The sequence below is a fragment of the Bos taurus genome, chromosome 2 (genome assembly GCF_002263795.3).
Source record: "Bos taurus isolate L1 Dominette 01449 registration number 42190680 breed Hereford chromosome 2, ARS-UCD2.0, whole genome shotgun sequence".
NCBI classification, from domain to species: Eukaryota; Metazoa; Chordata; class Mammalia; order Artiodactyla; family Bovidae; genus Bos; species Bos taurus.
The window spans coordinates 117,830,989-117,857,766 of record NC_037329.1 but is presented as its reverse complement, the minus strand read 5'-3'; the positions used below and the strand labels follow the sequence as shown (position 1 = coordinate 117,857,766).

The 26,778-nt window shown below is 37.3% G+C and overlaps 1 protein-coding gene across 28 annotated transcripts in view; it reads left to right on the top strand.

Moving 5' to 3' along the window:
• TRIP12 (thyroid hormone receptor interactor 12) overlaps positions 1-26,778 on the top strand; it is a 155,076-nt gene that overhangs the window by 105,240 nt on the left and 23,058 nt on the right. For 10 of the 28 annotated variants that reach the window (XM_059893252.1, XM_059893255.1, XM_059893242.1 and 7 more), the window contains 21 exons: positions 565-657; positions 851-1,012; positions 2,101-2,169; positions 2,266-2,431; positions 5,171-5,288; positions 5,404-5,563; positions 7,362-7,515; positions 9,556-9,784; positions 10,113-10,231; positions 12,719-12,926; positions 15,115-15,215; positions 15,434-15,608; positions 16,960-17,101; positions 18,152-18,343; positions 20,010-20,161; positions 21,606-21,778; positions 22,250-22,323; positions 22,406-22,605; positions 23,235-23,362; positions 24,590-24,741; positions 25,423-25,565. In XM_059893252.1, the coding sequence (XP_059749235.1) occupies positions 565-657; positions 851-1,012; positions 2,101-2,169; positions 2,266-2,431; positions 5,171-5,288; positions 5,404-5,563; positions 7,362-7,515; positions 9,556-9,784; positions 10,113-10,231; positions 12,719-12,926; positions 15,115-15,215; positions 15,434-15,608; positions 16,960-17,101; positions 18,152-18,343; positions 20,010-20,161; positions 21,606-21,778; positions 22,250-22,323; positions 22,406-22,605; positions 23,235-23,362; positions 24,590-24,741; positions 25,423-25,565 (3,110 nt within the window). The remainder of the gene's footprint in view (positions 1-564; positions 658-850; positions 1,013-2,100; positions 2,170-2,265; positions 2,432-5,170; positions 5,289-5,403; positions 5,564-7,361; positions 7,516-9,555; positions 9,785-10,112; positions 10,232-12,718; positions 12,927-15,114; positions 15,216-15,433; positions 15,609-16,959; positions 17,102-18,151; positions 18,344-20,009; positions 20,162-21,605; positions 21,779-22,249; positions 22,324-22,405; positions 22,606-23,234; positions 23,363-24,589; positions 24,742-25,422; positions 25,566-26,778) is intronic. The other 18 variants (XM_059893296.1, XM_025001328.2, XM_025001290.2 and 15 more) reach the window with 6 other exon arrangements.

Below are 26,778 nucleotides of genomic sequence, written 5' to 3'. Positions count from 1 at the left end.
ATTATCTGAAAACCTTGAAATATGCTAAAAACTGTAAAACTTGATTTTTTAAAATTTGTTCCATAAACCAACCCGTTTATTTTAAATCTGAAGATTTAAAGTTATATAATTGAATTTAGTTTATTCTTTAAAACATATTTTTCAACATCTTATAAAGTGGTTGGAAGGAAGCTATATTGCCAATATGCTATAGCTTACATGCATAAGTCACTGGTTTCCTGTGGTGGGTTTCAGGTTAGAAACAGTATTTATTGTTTAGTCGCTAGATCATGTCCAACTCTTTGCGACCCCATAAACTGTAGCCTGCCAGGCTCCTCTGTCCATGAGATTCCCCAGGTAAGAATACTGGAGTGGGTTGCCATTCCCTTCTCCAGGAATCTTCCCGACCTAGGGATCATACCTGTTATCTCTTGCATTGGCAGACAGATTCTTTACCACTGTGCCACCAGGGAAGCATAGAGGCAGTATAGATTGATGAAAATTAAAGATGTTTATTCCCATAGAAGATGAGTAGCAAGTAGAGCACTTGAATGATAACCTTGTTCCTTATTTGTATGTTTCCAGCTGCAAGTTATTCAGTGTATTGATGTGGCCGAGCAGGCCTTGACGGCCTTGGAGATGTTATCACGTAGACACAGTAAAGCCATTCTCCAGGCGGTAAGTGTTGTTACCAAAGGACTATTTCCTTTAATGTTGAATTTTAGATCCATGTTTGTATTAGCTCCTAGATTGCAGCCTCTGTAAGGTTCCCATGCTGTTTCCAAAGTGATGTGCTAGACTTTTTTCTTTCTTTTCATAATTGCTGATAAAAGAGTACTTCTTCGCTTTTAACAGTTTTCCTATATTTTAGGGTGGTTTGGCAGACTGCTTGCTGTATCTAGAGTTCTTCAGCATAAATGCCCAAAGAAACGCGCTAGCAATTGCAGCCAATTGCTGCCAGAGTATCACGCCAGATGAATTTCATTTTGTGGCGGATTCCCTCCCATTGCTTACCCAAAGGCTAACCCACCAGGTAAAATGCAAACCTATCTTATGCGGCATAAAACATGTTTATTAAATTTTTTTAAAATGCCATTTTCACCTGGAGTCTTAAATCTTCCAACTGGGTATGTAAATTGGAAATGTTCTGATCTTTGTCTTTTCCTGTTAACTAGTCATAGACCATATTAGGTTATTTTATGAAATTTCAATGGATTTACCCAAATGACAAGGTATCAACTATTTTGACTTTAGGGGTAAATTTATTATTTCAGCAGACACTTGAGTGTTTCCTATGTAATATGATGAGAATTTGCTTTTATAAAGATCACCCTTTCCTGAAAGCTGTTGAGTTAGGCAGAGAGGACCAGAGAGGGTATGGATTAAGATCAGAGAAGAAATGAGACTATGTATGTTCCACATAAAAATGAAATAAGAAATGTAGATTGCAGCTGTCTGGGACTGGCAAAGAACAGGAGCAGCTCTAGAGGAGAAGGCATCAGTGGGCCTGGTGTACTATATGATAAGCAGAGCTTATGTAGCCTCTCTTGCAGGACAGATGAGCCAAGTTTGAAGGTTGTAGAGAAATATAATTTTCTTGTAATGTTTCAAAGTGTTGTTATTGCTAAAGAGATTTTAAGAGATTTGGCTTTTAAGTCATCTTTATAAAATATGCTTAAAAGCATCTCAGGGAAAATTAGATACATAAAACATACAGACATACCTCAGAGATAGTGTGGATTTGGTTCCAACCACTGCAATAAAGCAAAAGATCACAATAAAGGGCATCACAAGAATGTTTTAAAAGTTTCTACTTATAAGGCTGTTTAAAATGATAGGATGTTATTTTTATTATAGTTTTTGTTTAGGTATTGAAATTGTAGAAGCACAAAAGTTGGTTTTTTTTTGATATAACTTGCTTTTTATTTGTTGAGGTCTTATAGGAAGTACAGATTTTATCAGTATGATTTCCCTTTGTATTAAAATCATGACTTTACTGATTGCTTGCTTAGGTTCACAGCATTTTCAAAACTCACATCTTTGAAGAATTTGGGGTTAGGATAGTGAAAATGTTTTATATTAACAAACTTTATTTTCCTTTATTTAAAAAAAAACAAACAGGACAAAAAGTCAGTAGAAAGCACTTGCCTTTGTTTTGCACGTCTAGTGGACAACTTCCAACATGAGGAGGTAAGCATTTAGTCTGTTGATATTCTCATGAAGTTGTTAAACTGCTAACTCAGAATGTAACAGTTTTTTTTTTTTTTTTTCCTTGTGTTTCTGCAGAATTTACTCCAGCAGGTTGCTTCCAAAGATCTGCTAACAAATGTTCAACAACTGTTGGTAGTAACTCCACCAATTTTAAGTTCTGGGATGTTTATAATGGTGGTTCGCATGTTTTCTCTGATGTGTTCCAATTGTCCAACTTTAGCAGTTCAACTTATGAAGCAAAGTAAGTGCTATTTTATTATTCTGTTTTAAACAAGAAAAATTGTGTGTGTTTAACCTCTGTTGATAAGTAGAATCAACATAAGCAAGTAGAAATCACTAATATGTAGGCACTGGATAGTAAAGGAAGAAAAATGTTACTGTGTAACAAATCTGGGTGTGACAATATAGTAATGCTTTCTCCATCCAGTTTTCAAAGTATATAGTGTATTAAAACTTTACTATTGGAGGGCTAAGGTCATTGCTTTCTATACAATCAGTTAAGTAATGATGCTTCCTGGGGTCACAAGAGTCAGACACGACTTAGTGACTCAACAGCAGTGATGCTTCATTAGGAGAATTCTGAGTTTATGTTACCAATAACTGCTTCTCTTCTGCTTACAGGTAGTCCTTTTGCCTACGTTAGATTTTCCAGCATTTTATGATTCCAGAATGCCTTCTCCCTCAAAATATTTACATAGATGAATGGCTTTGATCTTTGCTGGTTTAACATTTCTAAGCCCTTCTCAACCTTACCCTGTGCAGAATATTAACATTTTATCACCACTGCTATTACAGTCTCTAGTGGGCTTCCCAGGTGGCTCAGTGGTAAAGAATCTGCTTTCCATTGCAGATGTGGTTCTATTCCTAGGTCAGGAAGATCCCCTGGAGTAAGAAATGGTAACCCACTCCAGTATTCTTGTCTATGAAATCCCATGAACAGAGGAACCTGGTGGGCTGTACAGTCCATGGTGTCACAAAGAGTCAGACACAACTGAGTGAGTGCACACATGTGTACACACACACACCCCTGAACACACACACACACTGCTGTTGCAGTTGCCCGTTACTATCTTTACTTTAGATTTCACAAGTTAATGTCAGAAGACTGTGGGTTTCAGAGAACATCTGTATATTTTGATTATTGCTAGTAGAGCATTGATCACTTCTGTATGAAACACTCATAATTGTGTGTAGTTGTATATCCATAATTTTGCTTTCTGAGAATATTATCTTGGGAGTCAGTGATGACATTCACTGACGAACAGTCTTTGTACCTCTGCCTCAGGTAGATTATTAAGCGGTATGATAGTACTTTTCTTGCTGGGGAGGGAGGATGGGAAACTCAGGTTTAAATTTAGTCACATTAGTTGTGAATTTTAGCACATGGCACAGTTCTTCGTAGAAAAATAGTGTTGCTGAGGTGATTTATTGAAGACATAAAGCATTTTGTCATTCCTAAACTTAGTATTCCAGAGAACACTGTTTTGCTTATGCCCTGAACAAAGTCCTCTCTGCCAAGATAAGTTTGGGGAAGATCTTTTTTTTTTTTTTGAGTAGTCATAATGTACTTTCCTAATTAAAATTCCTAGAAGTCCCTTGAATTTTGGTTTCCCGAAGTTTGCACATAGATTATCTCTTGTTACCATATGGCACAGCATTTTTCCTATATCCTGGTTTGGGAAATTGCTATCTAAGTTTTGTTTTTGTTTTTAATGTTCTGGAATTACCTCGTTTGCATATTTTAGGAAGTTTGCCACATATTCATCATATAGAAGCCACTAGACTTACATTGTCTTTCTCCCTCAGTAACACAAAGGAAACATGAACCTATCTTGTTCTATTTTTTTTTCAATCTCTGATCTTTTTTTTCTTTTTAAGTTACTATTACACCATTGCCATATATTCCTGTTTCTTAAGAAAGTTGGCAAAATGAATTTTTCAAAAATTTTTAAAGATTTAATCACTACTTGTGAAATTTCTATGAGGCAGAGATTTAACTATTCATAACTCCTCTAACCAAATTGAGGCTTCCCTGGTGGCTCAGAAGGTAAAGCATCTGCCTGCAATGTGGGAGATCCAGGTTCAATCCCTGGGTTGGGAAGATCCCCTGGAGAAAGAAATGGCAACCCACTTTAGTACTCTTGCCTGGAAAATACCATGGATGGAGGAGCCTGTTAGGCTATAGTCCATGGAGTCACAAAGATTCGGACACAACTGAGCAACTTCACTTTCTTTCTGCCCGAATTAATGATGAGTACTTTCTTAACAGTAGAATACTGATTACTGGCAGGACATTTCAGTGAAATATTTATACATGTTTTGTATGTGCATATAGAACCATATGCCACAACCAACAGAGACACAGCCTTGTCTTTAGGTCCTGGTTGTTAGAATGATCAAAACCTTGGCAACTGGGAACATGTTCCACTCACTGTGTCAATGCATTAGACAAGTTTTCACCCCAGTTCTTCTATAAACTGAGATCTTCTGGGAATGGAAGTTTGTGGTAGAGGATATTTTCTTGATTTTTAAAGGTAGTTGGCATGCTTACTGTCATTTAAGTAAAGGTTTTCCTTATGACAAAATGGCAAGATTCAGATGCTTTTAATCGCTGTGTTTTATTCTATTGGCCACACGATTTCAGTATATTATATTTGAATTGAAGAAAATACACAGATATATGTGAATCAAGGATAAAATGTTTAGTGCACTTGTTCTGCAAACTCTGTGCTCCTTAAGGAAAGTAATACAAGATTCTTAAAGTCTCTGCAGTGAACTTACGACTTAAGTCCTCAAAAGGAAATTGTTTAAATCTTCATAGTTTTTTTTAAGGTTTTAATTCCAAGTTATTTTCACCTATCTTGAATGGTATGGCCAAACAGGAAAATACTTTTGTTTTTCCCCTTGGGAATGATTGCCTTTTAAATATGGCAATACAAGTAGTTTCATAGGCTTTGGCTTTTCATTGTTGGCTTTACAGACATTGCAGAAACGCTTCACTTTCTCCTGTGTGGTGCCTCCAATGGAAGTTGTCAGGAGCAGATTGATCTTGTTCCACGAAGTCCTCAAGAACTGTATGAACTGACATCTCTGATTTGGTAAAGATTGGGCCAATAGTTAATAATAACTGGAGGGCATTTTGCTTTAGAGACCTGGTATTTACTGACAGCTTAGAAAGCTACTTATTAAAATAATTGCACCTTTCATTTTCAGTGAACTTATGCCATGTTTACCAAAGGAAGGCATTTTTGCAGTTGATACCATGCTGAAGAAAGGCAATGCACAGAACACGGATGGGGCCATATGGCAGTGGCGGGATGACCGGGGCCTCTGGCACCCCTATAACAGGATAGACAGCCGGATCATTGAGGTAGTAGTTTCCTCGTACCGTTTAAATATGTCTTCTTTGGATGGAGTGTGGGTGTAGGGCTGGAGTCGGGAGGGGGCATGTGGACGTAAATGTGCTTAGCGTGGAATTAACTCACGATTCTCTCATTTTGTCTCCTGAGAACAAGGTCCTCATTTCTGTTGAGGTCAGAAAACATGATGTTCTAGTCCTGCTTCTGCTACTCACTACCTGATTGACTTGGAGCAAGTAATTTAAGTTCTTTGTTCCATGGTTTCCTCGTTTCTAAAAGGAAACGCGGGAGGAGTTAGGCTACATGTCTCAAAAAGTTCCTTCAGTCTCCTATCCAGAAGAAATCTCTCAAAAGCAAAGATTACATACAAGTGGCTGCTTTTCAGTATTTTTTAAAAGAGCAAAAATATAGAAAGAATTTAAATATCTAGCTCTAGGTGAATAAGTAAATTGTGGTATACACCTAAGCTTCTATGTAGTACAGACCTTACTGGGATAAAGTTTAATTACTTACAGTGTGATATGCTATAAATGAAAACAAAATTATGTGATCCATGGAAACTCAGCAAAAGAAAAGAATAATAGCAAAGGAAAGAAATATACCACAATATTTATAGTGATTTTTCTGTGGAGGTTTTATGTGTGATTTTATTCTTATTTCCATACTTCAATATTAAATTTGCATTGAAATACTTCAGAACTTTCTCAGGAAAATTTTTGCCCTTATTTAGGAAGCGTTGGTCACTGCTTTATTTGAGATGCCATGCATCATTTACTAATGTTTTCATCTATAAGATACTCAAGTATTAATATATTTTCTAATTTCAGCCTGTGTAATTAGAATGTTTTAGGACATTTACACATAGACTTTTTTTCTTTAAGTTATCTTCCACTAGTTTCTAAAAATGAATGTTTGGAAAACTTTGGAACCACTAATTTATGTTATGAAATCAAATTCTTATGACAGTATCTAAACTCAGGACCAGTTGTTCTGAGAAAGTCAGAGGTGACTAGTCTTTTGTAATTGTTAGCCTTACTTTATGAGCTGGTTGTGGTCTCTAATACTGAGCATTCTTCTTTTTAGCATTTTCCCAGTAATTGGATTTTCCCTGTTAGGTTACTCTCTGGTATTTTCTGAGAATCCTGACTTCCATTCAACCAAGGAATTCCATAAAAATGTATATTTTGTCACTTCTTTAGGCTGTCTAAAATCCACCAGTGTTAACTACATTGTCTCATTTGAGATACATACTGTGTAATGCTTGCCACCTCTTGGGATTACTTTTTCTACTTCCAGTTGTGTCCCTTTCAATCTTAGGGCATCATTGCAATGTAAAAGTCTTTTTTTTTTGATGACCTAAGGATAATTTTGTAGGATCATTTTGTTTAAAGGAGGATCTTGATTGGCTCCTAGGAATCCATGATGTAAATAATATTTTAACCTAAGAATAAGGTACCAAAAGTTATACCAAAGGATAACTGATTTTTTTCTGTCAGCAGTGTCTTCAAGGCCTTTTTAACACAAATAGTATCTTCTCCGTGTCAGCGATCCTGCATGACTGGATTTTACCTGTATTTGTCTCAGGGGACCTAATGGTCCTGGGGGTGTATATATATATTTAATTAAAAATGGTTTGTTGATTGAGTAAGTTTTGTCATATCCACACTATTAAAACTTCCACATTCTGTTACTTACTGTCTGAAACCTGATGCAACAAATATGTAAGTTAGCATTTATGGAGGTCCCCACTGTGTCTTGAGTTAATAAGTTTCTCCATGTTTATATTCAAGGTTTCTCTCTCTTTGCTCTCAGGCAGCCCATCAGGTCGGTGAGGATGAGATAAGCTTGTCCACTCTGGGACGAGTTTATACTATTGATTTTAATTCTATGCAGCAAATCAATGAGGACACGGGAACAGCACGTGCCATTCAGAGAAAACCTAACCCCTTAGCCAATACTAACACTAGTAAGTACCTTTTGAAGTCAAAAGTAGTACCATGTTGTCTAGTGAATAGTGTTTGCAATAACATTTAATTGTTTTATTGAGTGTTTTTTATTATATTGAGGTAGTTGCATGGTAGGAAATAGTTCTTTTTGTTGTTGTTTTATCATGTGCTTTAATCGGTAAATCAGCCAACATAGCTTGACTGGTATCTTCCCCCAAGATTTTCCTACTTTTGTCATTTGCAGTGTCCTGGACTCTAGTCAGAATTGTCCTGTGCGTTTTTCTCCGCTTTCAGTTTTATTGAGATATAATTGACACAGCAATGTGTGAATTTAAGATGTACCACATAATAGTTTGACTCACGTAGATCCTGAAATGATTACCACATTAGTTGGTTAGAGTAAACATCCATCTTCTCATATAGATACAAATTAAAGAAAGAGAAAAAAAGATAATTTGGGTGGTAAGAAATTCTTAGCTTTCTCATATAATATCAGCAGTGTTAATTATTTTTGTCATGTTGTACATTACATCCCTAGTATTTATTTATCTTGTAACTTTCTGACTGCCTTCATCCAGTCCCCCACCCCTTCCCCCAGTAATACTATGTTGAGTTTGGTATAGTGGACTTACAACACTGTGTTAGTTCCTGTTACACAACATAGTGAATTCAGTACCTCATACATTTCAAAATAATCACCACGATCAGTCTACTTATGATGTCACCAAAAGTATTACATAGTTATTGACTGTATTCCCCATGTTGTACATTTCATACTTGTGACTCATTTATTCTTCAACTGGAAGTTTGTATCCCTTAATCTTCCTCACTTGTTTCTTTTTTCCCTCCAACCCATTCCCCACCCTCCACCCCACCACCCCCCCTGCCCAGCAGTCACTAATTAGTTCTCTTCAGCCCAGGCAGTTTTTAAAATCTGATCTTTTTATTCCTGTTTTACATTTAGATCCAGTCACACCCCATCAGATCAGTTCTTTCTAATCTTTTGTTTTATACTTTCGCATCAAAATTCTCTTTAATTCATGAGAATTTTTTTACCCTCAAGTTTCTGTCATTTGTTCCTTTCTGGAGGGCTTTTAGTTCAGTGCTTTTGTAGTTCTAGCCCAGAGTATAAAGGTCAGCATACTTTTAAGCTTTGCAGGCCACGCAGTCTGTATTCAGCGCTGCTCTTGTAGCCCCTACACAGCCATGCACAGTATGTAAACAAATGTAAGTGGTTGTGTTTCAGTAAAATTTATTTACAAAAATCAGTGGTGAGGTAGGTTAGGCCTTCGAACCATACGTTGCCAACCCCTGTTCTAGAGCTTTTCATCTGTTACCTTTCTCCTACACTTTACTCCCTTTAAGCCCAGTGACCGGTCATCTTTTTCCAATTTCTTGCTGTATGTCTACTGTGCTTAGTCACTTAGTCATGTCTGACTCTTTGCGAGTCCATGGACTATGTATAGCCTGCCAGACTCCTTTGTCCATGGGGATTCTCCAGGCAAGAACACTAGAGTGGGTTGCCGTGCCCTCTTCCAGGGATCGAACCCAGGTTTCCCACATTGCAGGTGGAATTTTTACTGCCTGAACACCTGAGAAGTCCGAGAATACTGGAGTGGGTAACCTATCCCTTCTCCAGGGAATCTTCCCAATGCAGGAATTGAACCTGGGTCTCCTGCATTGCAGGTGGATTCTTTACCAGCTGAGCTACTCCTGCATACTCAATATTCATTTCTTCAACTGCGTTTATTTCTTACCAGTAGTTTTAACTGGTTAGTACTCAAATGTCCCCAATATTTTGTGGAACAGGTATTAGTAAAAATAAGAGGTACAGTGTAGTGCTACCTTGTGTTTTGCAGCTAGCTGGAATAGTCAGTGGTTTTTAAAATTTTTTAATTTTAAAATTTGTCTTAATGTTGTTTGGGGCATCTTTATAGACCCCAGTTGATTGCATTATATAAGTTAATTTCCTTTATAGCATTGTACATCCACTTGAATTTTATGTTAGCTCGCTTTATTGTGTTTCTGAAGCCTTTCAGATTTTACATTTTTTATTGCAGGTGGATATTCAGAGTTAAAGAAGGATGATGCTCGAGCACAGCTTATGAAAGAGGATCCGGAACTGGCTAAGTCTTTTATTAAGACATTATTTGGTGTTCTTTATGAAGTGTATAGTTCCTCAGCAGGACCTGCGGTCAGACATAAGTGCCTTAGAGCAATTCTTAGGATAATTTATTTCGCGGATGCCGAACTTCTAAAGGATGTCCTGAAAAACCATGCTGTTTCAAGGTGTGTTCATGAAAGTGGTAAAAAGAAACATTTTAGAAACCCAAGTCTCTGCAGTTAACTTCAGAAAATTTTAAAGCCATATTATAGTATAAAATGCACAAAACAGTTAATCTGGAGTATCTTGAGCCCTTCATTGTCTTTCTGTATTCACAGACACCTTCAATAAAAAATAGATTAAATGGAAAAGTTGAGCATTTAAGAAAAATTCTTATTTTAGTCAACAGGTTTCAAAACTGAAATATTTCACTCTCAAATTTAAAGTTGTGTGGCCATCAATAATTATCAAATCCAGGCAGATGTTTTATATACAAATGCTTTCTTTTTTTAGTCATATTGCTTCCATGCTATCAAGCCAAGACCTGAAGATAGTAGTTGGAGCCCTTCAAATGGCAGAGATCTTAATGCAGAAGTTACCTGATATTTTTAGTGTTTACTTCAGAAGAGAAGGTAATTCCGTTCATGATAATTGATGGTTAATCTTTTAGTCTGAATATTATTTTAGTAGAATTATAATCTGTGGAACAAAAATTGTTACTTTTATATAATTTACATGCTTTCAGCTTAAGTATGTAACATGCATCTTTTTAAAACCTTTTATTACAGATTGTATGAGATTGACTTGTTAATTGATGAACACTTACTAAGTTTCAGTGATTTGAGTGTTTATGGCCTAGAAGCAATTGCTGACTTTTCTTTTTATGCTGGTAGCATACAGTTGCCCTAAAGATTCTTTGAAAAAGTCAGAGGTCACTTTCTCTCCCAAGGAATCCTGTTAATAGATCAGTACAGCTGTATAAGGGATTATTTTTTACTTCATTGTGTAAATAATGAAATATTTTAAGACTTGGAATAATCTTCAGAATGCAATTTGTCTGGTCCTCTAATTTGAGGAATTTCAGTTTCGAAATCAGCCTTGGGGACATGGTATTTTAGCATTCTCTTCTTGAAAACCTGGAAGATGAAACTGTCACTCATTCAGGGTGTTTATCCTTTTTTAAACCTGCAAAGATAATAAAAGAAGTTCTTTCTCAACAGAAATCTCTTTATGGGTCTTGTGGTCTATCAGGTTACTTGGGTCTTGTGAGGATGCAAAAAATAATGGTATTCTCCTGGCATGTAATACTTTGTCTTCAATCCCAGTTCTTTATGCTCATAATCACTTTTTCTTATGCGGGATTCATTTCTCTTTACATCTTGAGAATGTAATAGACACACTAGTGTAATAATATTGAGTCAAATGGGAAGAAATTCTCACTGTTTATTGTTAGCTCTGTTCAAGTAATAATGGAAAAAATCCAACACTACATGTTTGTATGAAATAGAAGGCAAACTCTCTTCGTATCCCAGAGGCAATAACTATGGTTAACAAACTAGATTTATGTACCTTTTCTGTGCTTACATAAACACTTGGTGTATATTCTTATTTTTAGCCTTAGAGTTGGTGATGGACAGGGAGGCCTGGCGTGCTGTGATTCATGGGGTCGCAAAGAGTCGGACACGACTGAGCGACTGATCTGATCTGATCTGATCTTGCATTTTTATTTTGTTTTAAGTATTCTATATTTGTTGTCATTTACTTTTAGTTGCTTTATGATTTGAGAATTGGTATATGAATATATATATGAGAATATGAGAATCAGTCTTTTTTTTCAGTGATTTTTTAAAAAACTTTTGATCCTATCAATCAACTATGCCATCAGATTGAATTTCCCACCCCCAAGTATTTGTATAGCGTATACATGGTGAGGTATATGGAGATATCTAGATTGGTTCTCCCCCTTTGCATGTGGCTTGTCTCGCTGTTCTCTGAGGTTCCACTTAAAGATCACTTATTCCTAAATACCTATCCTGCCTCCTGAATTGTTAGATCTCCCTATGGTATGCTCCAGCAGCACTGTATTTTATTTCTCATAAGCAGTTCATTCTGTATTTTTAAGTTCTTGTTAAATATATCTTTCTCATTAGTTAGTAAGTGCCCTGAATACATTTTTCTTAGCCATGGCCATATTCTTAGTGCCTCGCTCACAGTCTGGGTATGTGACGGTTGCAAATAGTACTTGTGGAATGAATGCCTGAAGTTTGAATTCACTCAAAAATCTTTTTTTTTTTTAATATAAATAATCTGATGGAAAGTTGTGGACTCTTCCCCAGAAAAATGTGAATGCTGTGAACATGTGAGCACACACCTTTGTATTCTGTCTCCCCGCCCCCCCCCCCCGCCCCCCCCCCCCCCCCGCCGCCCACCACCCCATGTGCTTCCTCCCACAATCGAACCCCAAATACAAATCTCTGCCTTAATGGGTTATTATTCCGTCTCCTTGTACACGTGGAGGGATGTGAAAATCTCCACCCTTCAATAGCTGGTGTTCTCTTTATTGACAGTAGTGTTATTGTGATCTTGTCTCCTTGTAGCATTTGAAGTTAATAATTGTAGGTCCTTTTCTTATCTTTTGGCTATCCAGCCACAGGTGCACTGATTTTTGTAATTGTTTTTGATTCTTACAGTGGGTACTTTAAATTTCTGGTAGGACTTTATATGTGACCCCATTTAACATTTTGAGCATATTGGAAGGCCTCAGAAGAGACGTGTGTTCAGTCGCTAAGTCGCATTTGACTCTGCGACCCCATGGACTAGAACATACCAGGTTCCAATGAGTTTCCTTCACCGTCTCCCAGAGTTTGCTCAGATTCATGTTCATTGAGTTGATGATGCTATCTAACCATCTTACCCTCAATATAAATATGTTTATTTAAATTTGAATTTACTTCCTTCTGTTTTTTGGAGTCAGGTTGAAGACTCTGGCACCTCAATTATTGTCCTGTTTTTTCGTACTTTTTATTCATTCCTTGTGAACCACCATTAGCGTTTAGGGATCTTGTAATGGTGGGGAGGTAGTCCTGATTAACACACACTCTAACCTCTGTTCTATAAAGGTGTAATGCATCAAGTAAAACACTTAGCAGAATCTGAGTCATTGTTGACAAGTCCACCAAAGGCATGTACAAATGGGTCCGGATCCTTGGGGTCCACGCCATCGGTCAACAGTGGAACAGCCACGGCCGCCACCAATGCCTCGGCTGACCTGGGGTCCCCCAGCTTGCAGCACAGCAGAGACGATTCTCTAGACCTGAGCCCTCAAGGGTAAGTCAGAGTCCTGCAGTGACTCTTGTGCTCTTTGCTTGGAACTCTGCCCTGGTCTCTGAGTCGCACCCATGGAAGTGAAAGGTGTAGGGCACTACAGAGAGTGTACATTTTCCATTTTTTCACGTATGTTTTGTTAGGTATATAATGAGAATGGGGAAAAAATTGAACACTTACTGAAAACCTGCTGTACAGAGCCATGTTTAGAAACCACAGTAGAGACATAATATTTACATTGACCTACAAGGGCACTAAGGCTCAGAGAAGCTAAGTGACTGACATAATGTCTTGAACTTACTATTAACGATGAAGGATTTGAGCCTCATTTCTGATACCATAATCTTAATGATTATTTATTATGTTGCAGCATATATTACCAACTTTGAGACATCTAGATATTGATATAGTGAAAAATATTAAAAATTGGAATTTTTAGAATATAAGAAAAGAACCTGATTTCCCATCTGTCTTTTACTGGCATATCGGAACTTTTGCTCTTAATAAAGGCTAATGAGAATTCTAAGAAAATTCTCTGCTTGCACCTCTTTTTTCATTCCTTTGTTGTACTCTGCTGCTGAGAACGTTACCAGCCCTCATGTCGGTTATCATTTTGTACTGAAACAAATCACACTATTAAAAGTGTTTTTGTTCCTTTGATGGAAGCTAAAAAGTCGATCTTGGTAAAGTGTATATTTAATAAGTGGGGTCCAAAAATTTAATCTTACCAGCTGTAAAGCTCAGAATCCTAGCTGCTCTTGGTGCCCCCTGGTGACAGTTGTCCACCCTGATGTATGTATGAGTTTTGAGAGTTCTGTGACTCCTGGTCCAGTGTTATCTTAGGAAGCTGCTGGGTTTAAGTGGTACTATGTAATGGGCACAGTCCGGGGTTTTGGGACCTAGCAGTATTACCAAGGACCCTCCACCTTCCCTGTTCTCTAGTTGAATTGTCTTGCCATTTTCTCTCCCAGCCTTGCCCACCTCTCTCTTTCCTTGCTAGCCCAGTTCCCTCCCCTAGCTGCTGTGGCAACCTGAGGTCATTGCGGGGTTTTACTCTATAGCATAGGCATGGTGCCTGAGCTCTAGCATAAGTGGTTGGTAAAATATGATGCAGCTTACAGAGATGCAGTGCTCCTGAGCTACTTTAAATTAAAGAACTAGAGTTGATTATACGTTCTGACAGTCAATGCTTCTAAGGAAAGAGAAATACTTTCAGAGAGAGACTTTCAGCGCTCTAAGTGATTCATTTCTCTTCTAATATGGTTTTAAATGAGAAGTTCATAAAAATGTATAAATGGAATTAAGTTTATTCTTTGAAAGTTCACTTGTCCTGATTGTCAAGTATATTGATCATGCTATTAAGTGTTTTCAATGGACATATCAGATGTTGGAAAACTTTAAATTTTTTGTCAAAATTTTTCTTACTTGAATTATAATTTAACTGAACCATAACTTTTTTTTATCTTTTCCATCTTACGTAGTTTTGTTATTCTACGAATGATAGTATAAACTATTTCTAAAGTTGTTAAATATAGTAAAAAATAGTGCACAAGGCCATATGTGTTGTCTTTCATATATTCTAATTCAAATAGGTTGTTTACACTATCACTCTGCTACATTTGTTTACAGATAACTGAATTCTTTATAAAAGTATTTATAAATTCATTCATTTTGGATATTATTATCATTGCACACCATGAAATTACTTTGGGTAATATCGGAAAGTATTTTGATAATGTTAACTTTAGTGTGCTGTGATTATTATTTTACTTACTGTCATTTAGATTAGAAAAGAAAAAAGGTACTCAGATTTAACATATTCTTTTTCTGATTTATGATTGCATGGTTCTTTCTTTGTATTGTATATTTGTTTTATATACTTTATGTACTGCATTTAACAATGGAGTTTAACAAGGATTAATGAGATATTCTGTCTATTTGGTTTTCTTTTAGTAATTCAGTAGTCAGGGTATCTGTATAGCTAGGTATTTTCTGAAGTAATCAATTTCTGTGTCTGTGCACTTGTAGAACATTGGTGCAGAGTTGGCATTAAATAATCACTAAATGGAAAATACTGTTACGACAGTATTTTATAACACATTGTTTCTGCCATTTTGGCCTGCTTTAAAGTGAGTGATGGTATTAGATCATGATAATTGCTAAACTTACCCCATGTTTTCCCGTGTGATAGTCGATTAAGTGATGTTCTAAAGAGAAAACGACTGCCAAAACGAGGATCAAGAAGGCCAAAGTATTCACCTCCGAGAGATGATGACAAAGTAGACAATCAAGGTAATTTGTGATGAAACCATGGGGAGGTGAATGGAAAGGAACTAGTGGCTAAAGACACATACTTTATTTTTGCTGCCAGCTTTGAATCATGCCTGAGTTTGCTGAATTCCCAGTGTTCTTAGTTCTTGTAGCTAATTAATCTGTTGAGTGGAAGTCTTAAAATTCTGTTGGTTTTCATCATTTGCACTAAAATGATTTAATTATTGTTCTCTCCATAGCTAAAAGCCCCACTACTACTCAGTCACCTAAGTCTTCTTTCTTGGCAAGCTTGAATCCAAAAACGTGGGGAAGGTTAAGCGCACAGTCTAACAGCAACAACATTGAACCAGCACGAACTGCGGGAGTTAGTGGTCTTGCCAGGGCCGCCTCAAAGGACACCATCTCCAATAATAGGTGAGGTGGGGGGATTCTGTGTTACTTCTGTTCCTAGATTAGGAAAAGCTTCATGGTATTCTAGTCAGTGTCCGTATTACATAGAGATGGAAACATGGACACAGGCCTTTAATTTTTGCTCAGAGGTCGCATAGGTCCAGGATGGAGCAGATTCTCAGTTCTTGAGCCCCATGTCTGACTTTTTCTCATATTTTAAAATTTGAACATGTCTAGTTGGGAGTTTTCTATGTTCAAAACCAAGCAAATAGATTTCCCTTTGAATTTGTTCCTTAGTTTTGTTCTGGAAAAGGGAAAACTGATGTATTTTCCGAACACACACATGCTCTTTTATAATAGCCCTCTTCTGCATTAGAGCAGAGCCCTTTTTTGGAAATGTAAAACTGTCGGTTAAACCATTTCACACCAATTTATGGCTTTAAAAAAATCAGTCCTTTAAAATCCTCAAGGATTGTTTTGTTTTGTTTGACTCTGGATGTAAATACCAACAGGGATTAGTTCCTCTGCAAATAAGAAATTTTTAAAAAGCAAATTCCATTGGGAAAACAAGCTCTTTTTTGGTTTATTGCCTTGATTGGTGGGTGGTTCTGAATTTCAGGTAGTAGAAATAAGCAGATATATTTCTGAAGTTATTAGAATTTGTTATTTGAACAGTGAGGTCTCAGTTGTCATAGCTTATTATGTGCCTAATAGGTACATGTTTCTGGTCTATAGAACATAAGGGACAGTGCAGATATGTCTATACCTTAGAAAACAGTCTTGGAAAATTGCTTTCAGGTTAACAGGAAACTGTTAGGTTGTAGAGTCCATAGACATTAGAACTGGTTTTTTTTCTTTTTTTGGTCTTCATGTAGTGACATGAAATGTATTTTAAGTATTAACCGTGCATTTCTCTAGGTATATCTTAGCCCATTTTCAAACTGAAACTTAAGTGGTTTAATGTGGAATCTGGATTTACTAGTCTATAAACATAGGCCAACCCACTCCAGTACTCTTGCCTGGAAAATCCCGTGGACGGAGGAGCCTGGTAGGCTGCAGTCCATGGGGTCGCTAGAGTCAGACACGACTGAGCGACTTCAGTTTGACTTTTCACTTTCATGCATTGGAGAAGGAAATGGCAACCCACTCCAGTGTTCTTGCCTGGAGAATCCCAGGGACGGGGGAGCCTGGTGGGCTGCCATCTATGGGGTCGCACAGAGTCGGACACGACTGAAGCGACTTAGCAGCAGCAGCAGCAGCTAACATAGGCCAAAAAAGGATTTTAAATGTAGCAGCTATCTGCTTTTGACCAGAAGTTATAATTGAAAACTTTTCTATGTACACTGAGTTTTTAATATCTTTTTCCTTCTTGCAGAGAAAAAATTAAAGGTTGGATTAAAGAGCAGGCACATAAATTTGTAGAGCGTTACTTCAGTTCTGAGAACATGGATGGAAGCAACCCTGCATTGAATGTCCTTCAGAGACTTTGTGCTGCTACTGAACAACTCAACCTCCAGGTACCGCAGCCAGTGCACCTAGCTGCTTCTCTGGGCTCTTCCATCCGGCTCCTCCTTGCCTTGGTGACTCTAGATTTCCGTGGATTTATTTGTCTTAGAGCAACTTTTCTAACCAGACCTGTACCTTTGGCGCTGACGTTTCTTTAACTTGTCTCTTGACTCCTTACTCCCTCATTTTATCATTAAGTGTGCTAGACATCTGATTTTTGACTTTGCTTTCCCTTGCCTCCCTTGTCTCTTAAGAAATGGAGAGATTTCAAAAGTGTCCCTCAGGCACATCTCTCCTCTCAGTTGTCTTCAGCTACAGGTACTAGCTTATGTTTATAGACTAGTAAATCCAGATTCCCCATTAAACCACTTAAGTTTCAGTTTGAAAACGGGCCAAGATATACCTAGAGAAATGTACAGTTAATACTTAAAATACATTTCATGTCACTACATGAAGGGGGAAAAAAAAAAAGGCAGTTTTAATGTCTATGGACTCTACAGCCTAACGGTTTCCTAAGTGAAGGAGAAGCCCCTCCTTCACCGCTCTTTACCTGTGCCCTAAGAGTGCTCAGAGAGGGTAGAGGTGTCATAAACCTTTTGTGTTTCATCTGATTCTTTTTCCATTTTTGATGTACTTTGAACTGTGTGAATAGCACATGTTTTCTAAGAAATTGTCTTATTTCATTCAGACTTCAAATGCACTATAAAGCCACACCTTAAACTCTTTTCATTTTGGTATTATAGCTCTGTTCCTCCAATTTGCTTTCTCATCTTTTGTCTTTTTTTTTTCTTTAATACAACTACATTGGTTAAATGCTAAGTTTTTTTTTTTTTTTTTTTTAATGTCAGAATGGACACTGGTTTTCTGTCATGAAATAATAACATTTTGTGAATGTGTGTGTTTGTAAAGTATTGTTTTTCAAGGATATACCAAGTATGTACCACCTGCCCCTGATTTCTTTTTTAAAAGTGTTCAAGTATCGGGTAGCTTTGGTGGAAATATGAATTGTGTATTTATTACGGACTCTTTAAATCAGTGAATACTGTTTTCATCTCTTTCAGGTGGATGGTGGAGCTGAGTGCCTTGTAGAAATCCGTAGCATAGTCTCAGAGTCTGATGTTTCATCGTTTGAAATCCAACACAGTGGATTTGTGAAGCAACTGTTGCTTTATTTGACATCTAAAAGTGAAAAAGACGCTGTGAGCAGAGAGATCAGATTAAAGAGATTCCTTCATGTATTTTTTTCTTCTCCAGTAAGTTACCTAATAATCATACCTGTGTGTCTTATTTTGAGAGTCATTTTTTACTCATGCAGATATTTTCATCCCAGGAGTAATTTGTAATAGTTTTTGGTCAAGATACTGAGGTAAAGTTTTTAACTTGGATATTATACACATTTGGATTCCTTGGTCTTTTATGCATTAGGTAAACAGTAACACAAGAAAATGGTGAAGCAAGTGCCTGTGCTGTGATTGATGTATCTTGATTCTGTGTTTTTGTGTAAGACAGACCATTAATTGTTTGGGCCTCCCTGATAGCTTGGGCTTCCCTGGTGGCTCAGACGGTAAAGAATCCACCTGCAATGTGGGAGACCTGAGTTCGATCCCTGGGTTGGGAAGATCCGCTGGAGAAGGAAAGGACAATCCACTCATTCTGGCCTGGAGAATTCCATGGACTGTGTAGTCCATGGGGTCTCAAAGAGTCAGACACGACTGAGCAACTTTCACTTTCACTTCCTGATATCTCAGATGGTAGAGTCTGCCTGCAATGTGGAAGGACCCAGGTTTGATCCCTGGGTCAGGAAGATCCCCTGGAGAAGGATATGCCAACCCACTCCAGTATTCTTGTCCTGAAAAATCCCATGGATGGATGAGCCTGGTGGGCTACAGTCCATAGGGTCACAAAGCATAGGACACGTCTGAGCAACTAACACAACTAACAGTTGTGAGTGTATTTGATTCTGAATATCTGTTTTTAAGCATATTGCAGTTTTCAGTATATTTTTTAATAGAAATATGGTAGACATCATGTATCTATAGGCATAAGATAGAGTATATGTAAACATTTCTGTTTTGTATATAAGACACAGAACTAACAATTTCATTGAGGAATGGTTGATCACCATTTATAATGTGGATCATAAGACCAGAAGGTACAGAGCAGCTTTACTTTCTTCATTCTCAGTGAGTGAAAGCGAAAGAGTAACCTGGACACTGGTGACTTAACACCATTCTACTTGTTCATAATGGCTTAACAGAAGGTGATTCTCTGGATCAACTGTGTAATAGGGCTAAGGACAGCTCGCTTGTGTGTCAGTCAAACTCACCGTCTCTGGTCATTGTTTGCAGACATTGCTTGCGTTATTTTAATTTGTTCTACTACCTAAAGCAGAATTGGTAATTATTTGTGACTCATTAGCTGTATAGTTAATATTGGATATAGTTTTATACCATGCTAGAATTATGTACAGTCTGTAATCACTTACTGAAAATTCCTTGGGGCTGGATGGGTTTCATGAGTTTTGCCATACAGTACGTACAGCACTTATTATCTGATAATCCCCAGTGGATTCTGAATAGTACTCCATACACATTAAGTATTTTTGCAACAAAACATATGAATATTCCTACAAAATGTAAATAAAGACTTCAAACAGCCACGTATCTGTCTGGGTCAGATTTTGCCACCAAATGAGTAGTGTTTTCAAGCCTTTTGGACTTAGGAATTGTGAATACGGGATTGTGTGCCTATACAAAAAGTGTGTTTATTGAAATTATTTGGAAGCCATTGTTCCAGCTAAATCCATCATAAAAAAATACAATAGAGTAAGTCTTTTGTAAAACTGCCTATTAAATATTCTTATTGAGTGTTCTATTTCATGAGGCCTTGCTTAACCTGTTGGTTTATTTATAACTTTAGCTTCCTGGAGAAGAGCCCATTGAACGAGTAGAACCAGTGGGTAATGCACCTTTGTTGGCATTAGTTCACAAAATGAACAACTGCCTCAGCCAGATGGAACAATTTCCAGTCAAAGTGCATGACTTTCCCAGTGGAAATGGGACAGGAGGCAGGTAAGGATCCTTGCCTAGGTGGGCCCTTGCCACTGGATTTTATATTTTTGTTGAGGTAAAGTGGCAAGAGGTCTGGTGACATCTTGGTGCTCAAAGAACGCTCATTATAAGGACTGAGGAGATTAAATATTCTAGTGCGTGAATCAAATAACTTTTATTCCTAAAACATACCCTGTATCTTAAATATGATGTTTTGAAAATATGAAACCAACTTGTGTTGGCAAGTCTCAATAGGCTTAGTTTTCCTTAAATTTAGGCTTAGTTTTCCTTAAATTGATGTACTTTAATGTATAAAGCTTTTCTCCAAGAAGTTTGTAGTGACAGATGACAAAATGATTACATTCTGTGTAATAATGTGATTTCATATGTGACCCAAGTGGTTATAATTTTGCGTTTTAATGGGTTTTAACAAATGTTTATTTTTTCCCATAATGTAGTAGCTTTACTGGACTCAACTATAGAAAGAATACATTAAATTCCTTGATGTGTTTTTACAGAATGTTACAAGTTTCCTGGAATATTATGGCTAGCAGCATGGAAAACTTAAAAAATTAGTTTGGTTTTAAAAAACATAGTCTGGTGTGTCTTAAAGATATTTAAAGTTTTGACTGAGTTAAAACGGTATGCAATATTGAATAATGAAGTGATCAGTGTTGTCTAGGTTTTTTCCTGCTTTGAAACTTAATGTATAGAGTGGTATTTAATTTTGATTATTAAACTGTCCTGGAAGATTTTTATGAGCTAAAGGGGTACTTTCTAATACATACAAGAGAAAACCATAACATTTTTTCATTTTTATCTGAATTTGCATATGTATGTATCAATATAATGGAATATTCTTTCTTATACCCCTATTTGCATGCCTTATCAAACCTCATAGCTGCATTTCAAACTCCTCTGTATCTTACTCTTGCCAGACCTTTTCAGAAATGAGTAATTAAATATCATTACCAGGTGTAGACTGATGTAGCTGTCAAACTGCTTCACTCAAAAGACTGTAGCAAAGTAAAATGTAAAGGTTAGTTTTTAAAGTAATTTTGTAGCTGAAATCTTTGAAAGCAAAAAATGAGGGTTTATTGTTTGTTTTTAAATAAATAGGACTTAGTAGGTAATGGCAAAATATTGCAGAAACGAGCACGCTCAAATGGTTCAGGAATTTTTATCCTGAGGAAATAATTCATTCTCAGTGGTGAGGTATTTCTGCTCACATAGGTTCATGGTGGGACAGAGGTGAAATGTTGATTGAATGTTCTCATATGCATGTGTGCACATCCTGTTTTATGATAAGTCTTTTCCAGTAACTTGGAATTGCTGGCTGTACTATTTACATAGTTACTTTGTGCCCCAGGAAGATGCAGAGTTTGTATTATCATGCTTTTATTTTAATTAATGTATGCTGATTTTGAAAATAATAGAATAACTTTTTTTCACAAATTATCTTGAGCTTCTCTCTCAACAGAGGATCACAGGCTTTAAAATTTTTCAACACACATCAGTTAAAATGCCAGTTACAAAGACATCCAGACTGTGCAAATGTGAAGCAGTGGAAGGGTGGACCTGTCAAGATTGACCCCCTGGCTTTGGTGCAGGCTATTGAGAGATACCTTGTAGTTAGAGGTACTTTCTATATATGTATATTGTGTGTTTATGTGTACATTTGGGATGAAATTAACATTAAGGGATATATAAATTATCTCCCTGTTCATTGCTGTGTTTGTCAAAACCTAGCATCAGGAACTTGTGTGCTCATTACTTACTTTATATGTAGTATATAGAAATGTTAAGTTTTTTTAGGGGTTGACTGCTTGCTTGGATGACTGGGTGGGTGATGGCTTAATTTATGCTGGTGTAATAGAAATGACATTTTGTAATGTAATGTAATAGATGTGACATTTTGTACCTGACAGTTTCCTTAGATCTTTCTGCTTTGTAGATCAAAGGGTAATATATATGTTTTTCCAGGAATGATTAGATCAAAATGTAATATACATATTTTTCTAGGAGTATGTTAGTTTAACAAGCGTATATATAGGTTTTTCTTTGCCACCCAAAATTGCCAGGAATTTAACAGACTTCTTGGGTCCTTAGGGTATGGAAGAGTAAGAGAAGATGACGAAGACAGTGACGACGATGGTTCTGACGAGGAAATAGACGAATCTCTGGTAGGGTGCTATTCCCACCCTGTTTTAATGTGTAAAGTTCGAGGCCGATAGCTTAAAAGGATTTTGTTTTTGCTCTGTTTAGGCTGCTCAGTTCTTAAATTCCGGAAATGTGAGACACAGGCTACAGTTTTACATCGGGGAGCATTTGCTACCGTATAACATGACTGTGTATCAGGCAGTACGGCAGTTCAGTATACAGGCTGAAGATGAACGGGAGTCCACGGATGACGAGAGCAATCCTCTAGGAAGAGCTGGTATTTGGACGAAAACTCATACGATATGGCAAGTCTGAAAATGTCTTTGGTTTTTCATCAGCAGTGTTCGTGTGTTTTGGAATTCCTATTACTGGCTGGCTTGCATAACGAGAGAATGGACTCTGAATTCTGTAGTTTGTTATTGAAAGCCACTTTCAGCGTTCCATCTTTGTGTGTGTGTGTGTGTGTGTGTGTGTGTGTGTGTGTGTGAGCTTCCTCATTAAATCTACATGAAAATGTGTTTGGGCAATAAATAATCATAACTTGTCTCTACTTTTCTAGTAGCTTCAATTCTTTAAATAAGTCAGAAAAGAACATAAGATGATGTTCCTGTAGGTAGTAGGAAGTTTGGCACCTTTTATCCCTTAGAGGCATTTGGGTGCAGTTTCCTACGTTGCTGATGAATGTCTGCATACTTACTGAAAGAGAGTGATTCTTCCCAGAACCAGCCCTTGGAGTTGGCCTCTCCTAGGATGGTAGTCTCGGGGGGTCTTTGCAGTCCCACTGACATTTCTCCAAATCCACAACTAGGGAGAGAGTGGCTAGATCTCAGAGAGTTGTTCTGGTAACTGTGGTATCTGTGGCTTGCACTTTGGCCTTAAAGAATAACTTGCAGTTTTAAAATCTACTTTTGGTTTTCACACTCTATTACTTTAGGTACAAACCTGTGCGAGAGGACGAAGAAAGTAATAAAGATTGTGTTGGTGGTAAAAGAGGAAGAGCCCAGACAGCTCCAACAAAAACTTCCCCTAGAAATGCAAAAAAGCATGATGAGCTGTGGAATGGTGAGCGATGCCGACGGGGCAGTGGATTGCCACTGCTGTGGGGCAGTAGACTTCCTGCCCTCAAGGTTTTAACAGTGTTTTATATCTAGTAGTAAAAGCTTTATGTATAATTTATAAAGATGTAAATTACTACAAACACTTGGTTGCTTTAAATTGAACCGTGTGAAACCTTATTTTCAGAGAATATTGGGAAAAACTTTTTCATGAAATCAAAAGCAAATTTCATTAGTAGAACATATTCACTAAAGAAGAGACTGGTCATTGGCAGGGTGTCCCTTAGCTTTTATTGTTACTTGTTATAATAGTATGATCTAACAGTTATAAAAGCAATAGAAAGTTTTGCCAGGATATAAAATGACTACCGAAAGTAGTTGACACCTCCCAGTTGACTTACCTTTCTTTGTAGTATTTCCTTCCAGTCTGATTTTGCTCATTTCCCACCCTTTTTTAATATGATGGTAACCATGCCTTACTGATAGGCTGCTTTCCTGGGGGACCACTCCCTATCAGGGGTTTCCAGTCACTGGTGATGTTGAAATTTCCCGGGTCTACAGAAATAAGTGATCATAGCAATTTAGTTTTTCATAGAACTAAGTTTTTTTTCAACATAAGATGGTCTTTATTTTGAGATATTTGTCTCTGTGTTTTCAATATTAAAAAATTGCCCTTTTATGCAGTGATCATGTTGTACTTTTTAATTTCTTTGCTTGGTAAAAGTAAATGATAACAGCTCAGTCTTTTTTTTAAATTGCTATTTGTGAGATCTAACAGCAAAGGAATCTCAGCTCCTACTTGAAACTGTCACATTCTGTCATGTCCTTAAAACTTGCTAGTGTTTGTTTTATATGGTCATTTTAAACTGGATATTAAAAAATCCAGGAAATATCTATAACTGTGAATGTAAATATTTTGTCTTTACTCCTCTATGGCCATTTTCTTGTTAACTGTTTTTCTAGTGTAAAGAGGAAATACAAAGGAGTCAGTTTTTCTCTATAGTGTATTGGTATGGGAGGAAAAGTGAAATTTTCCTAAGCCTGGATGATTTATTTATAAGATAAGGAGAAAGAAATGTTTAAGCTATCAGTACTTACTATACTAATAAGATACTGAGCGTTAAACCTTAATCACTTGTGGTCACTGTTTTAGGCACAAAGAGATGATGCTGGCTCCATTAGCTATAACTTTCTAACTTTGATCAGCACTTAACTTTGAACTTTTGCCCTCTAGATGGAGTGTGCCCATCCGTATCAAATCCTTTAGAAGTTTACCTCATACCCACAGCACCCGAAAATATAACTTTTGAAGACCCGTCATTAGATGTAATTCTTCTTTTAAGAGTTTTACACGCCGTCAGTAGATACTGGTATTACTTGTATGATGTGAGTAATGCTGCCTACTTTTGAAGTTTTCCTGTTGTATTGTCATAACATGTTATCTCATAGTTTCTGTCTAGTGGTTGATCAATTTCCTGTTGTACTAGAAAGAAAAACAGTGATTCAGCCAAATAGCGGGAATCCCAGCCCAGTGACTTGCAGTGTACTTGTCAGCGGAGCTTCTCCCTCCCTGCCCCCACCCCATGTTCTTGGATTAGTTCTCTTGGCAGACTCATAAATTATTCTCTAGGTATAATTTGTGAAATCAAGCAACAAAGTAAGAATTGAACATTAATTTATTGTAATTAAATCTTTAGGTACGTTTAGCTTAAAGTCCATTTATTCAAGATGTATATGAGGTCAGGCAAAAGTTGAATGCTGTCTTCAATACATAAAAATAATGGAGGGAAGAATGAAGGGGAGTTGGCCTTGCTTGAAACATCAGCTAGTGTGTCCATGGCTGAGCTAGTGCCAGCGGCCTGTGGGGTTTGGGATGTTTCAGCTATGCATTGTAAAAATTGTTGTTTGGGTTGGGACATACCAACGGGAAGCTGTATGTTAGAAGCCAGCAGGGGATATCTAAGCACTCTGTGTACGTATTTGGGGATAAAGGAGATGAACAGAAACATAATCCTCATGTTTTACTACATAACAGACTTTCTTTCTTTTTTTTTTTTTTTTTTACAGAATGCAATGTGCAAGGAGATTATCCCAACTAGTGAATTTATTAACAGTAAGTTGACAGCAAAAGCAAATAGGCAGCTTCAAGATCCTTTGGTAATCATGACAGGAAACATCCCTACATGGCTCACTGAACTAGGAAAAACCTGGTAAGACAATCACTTCTGTCCTGGTGGGCTTGAGAGTGTTACCATTTATGTCAGTAACACAACATAATTTGTTACAAAAGCATAGTCGTTAGTTGAGCGTAATGATGTCACTTTAGTGGCCAGACAGGGTTAACTGGGGCCAGTCCTGGGTCTACTTGATAGTGTCTTTATATGTGAAATAGGAAAGAAAAAAAGGATATTTGACCAAAGAGATTCGACTGTTGTCCATCATAAAATTGGAAACCAAAGGTGGAGTTGGTTGATTTGCCAAGCCTCTTTGGGTCCAGACCTACATTCTCAGAGACAATAGGACTACACTGGTGAATGCAGTAACCATAGCCAAATGTGGCTGTATTTACATTTAGATGAATTAAAATGAAAGAAAATTGAGTTTTCTAGTCACATTCTTCACATCCTTGCCTGAATTTCCATATTGGACAGGATGGATACTGAATGTTTAAGTGAAGTCACTCAGTCGTGTCCAACTCTTTGCGATTCCATGGACTGTAGTCTGCCAGGCTTCTCTGTCCATGGGATTTTCCAGGCAAGAATACTGAAGTGGGTTGCCATTTCCTTCTCCAGGGGATCTTCCTGACCCAGGGATCAAACCCAGGTCTCCTGAATTGCAGGCAGTCACTTTACCCTCTGAGCCACCAGGGAAGCCCTAAGAAATGCTCTTGGCAGCTCTGTGTCAAGATCTTCCAAAATCGTGTATCAGGAGGTAGCAAGGCCTATGTTACTGCAGCATTCATTTTTTTAAAAACCACCAGCTGCCTTGGCAGTTTTGAGTGACTTGACAAATGCCAAAACTAAGAGGAAAATCGTAAGTTTAGTAAAACCATTATTTGTGTGTATATGGTGAAATGGGGTGGGCTGGTGAAGTGATGATTATATTTTAAAATTTAACCTTCCCTAATCATGAAATGTCAACCCACTCCAGTATGCTTGCCTGGAAAATCCCATGGATGGAGGAGCCTGGTAGGCTACAGTCCATGGGGTCGCAAAGAGTCAGACACGACTGAGCAACTGAGCAAATCATGTTATACATATTTACTAAGAGATTGTTGGGTAGATTTAAGATGATCTTGGATGGACTTGATCTTAGTGGTTGAATTTCAGATTTCATAGTGAATGGCTGCTTAATATATTATTACTAAATCACTTAGAAAGTTCATGCAAGAATTATGAAGATTATTCAAAATTAGTTTGAGTA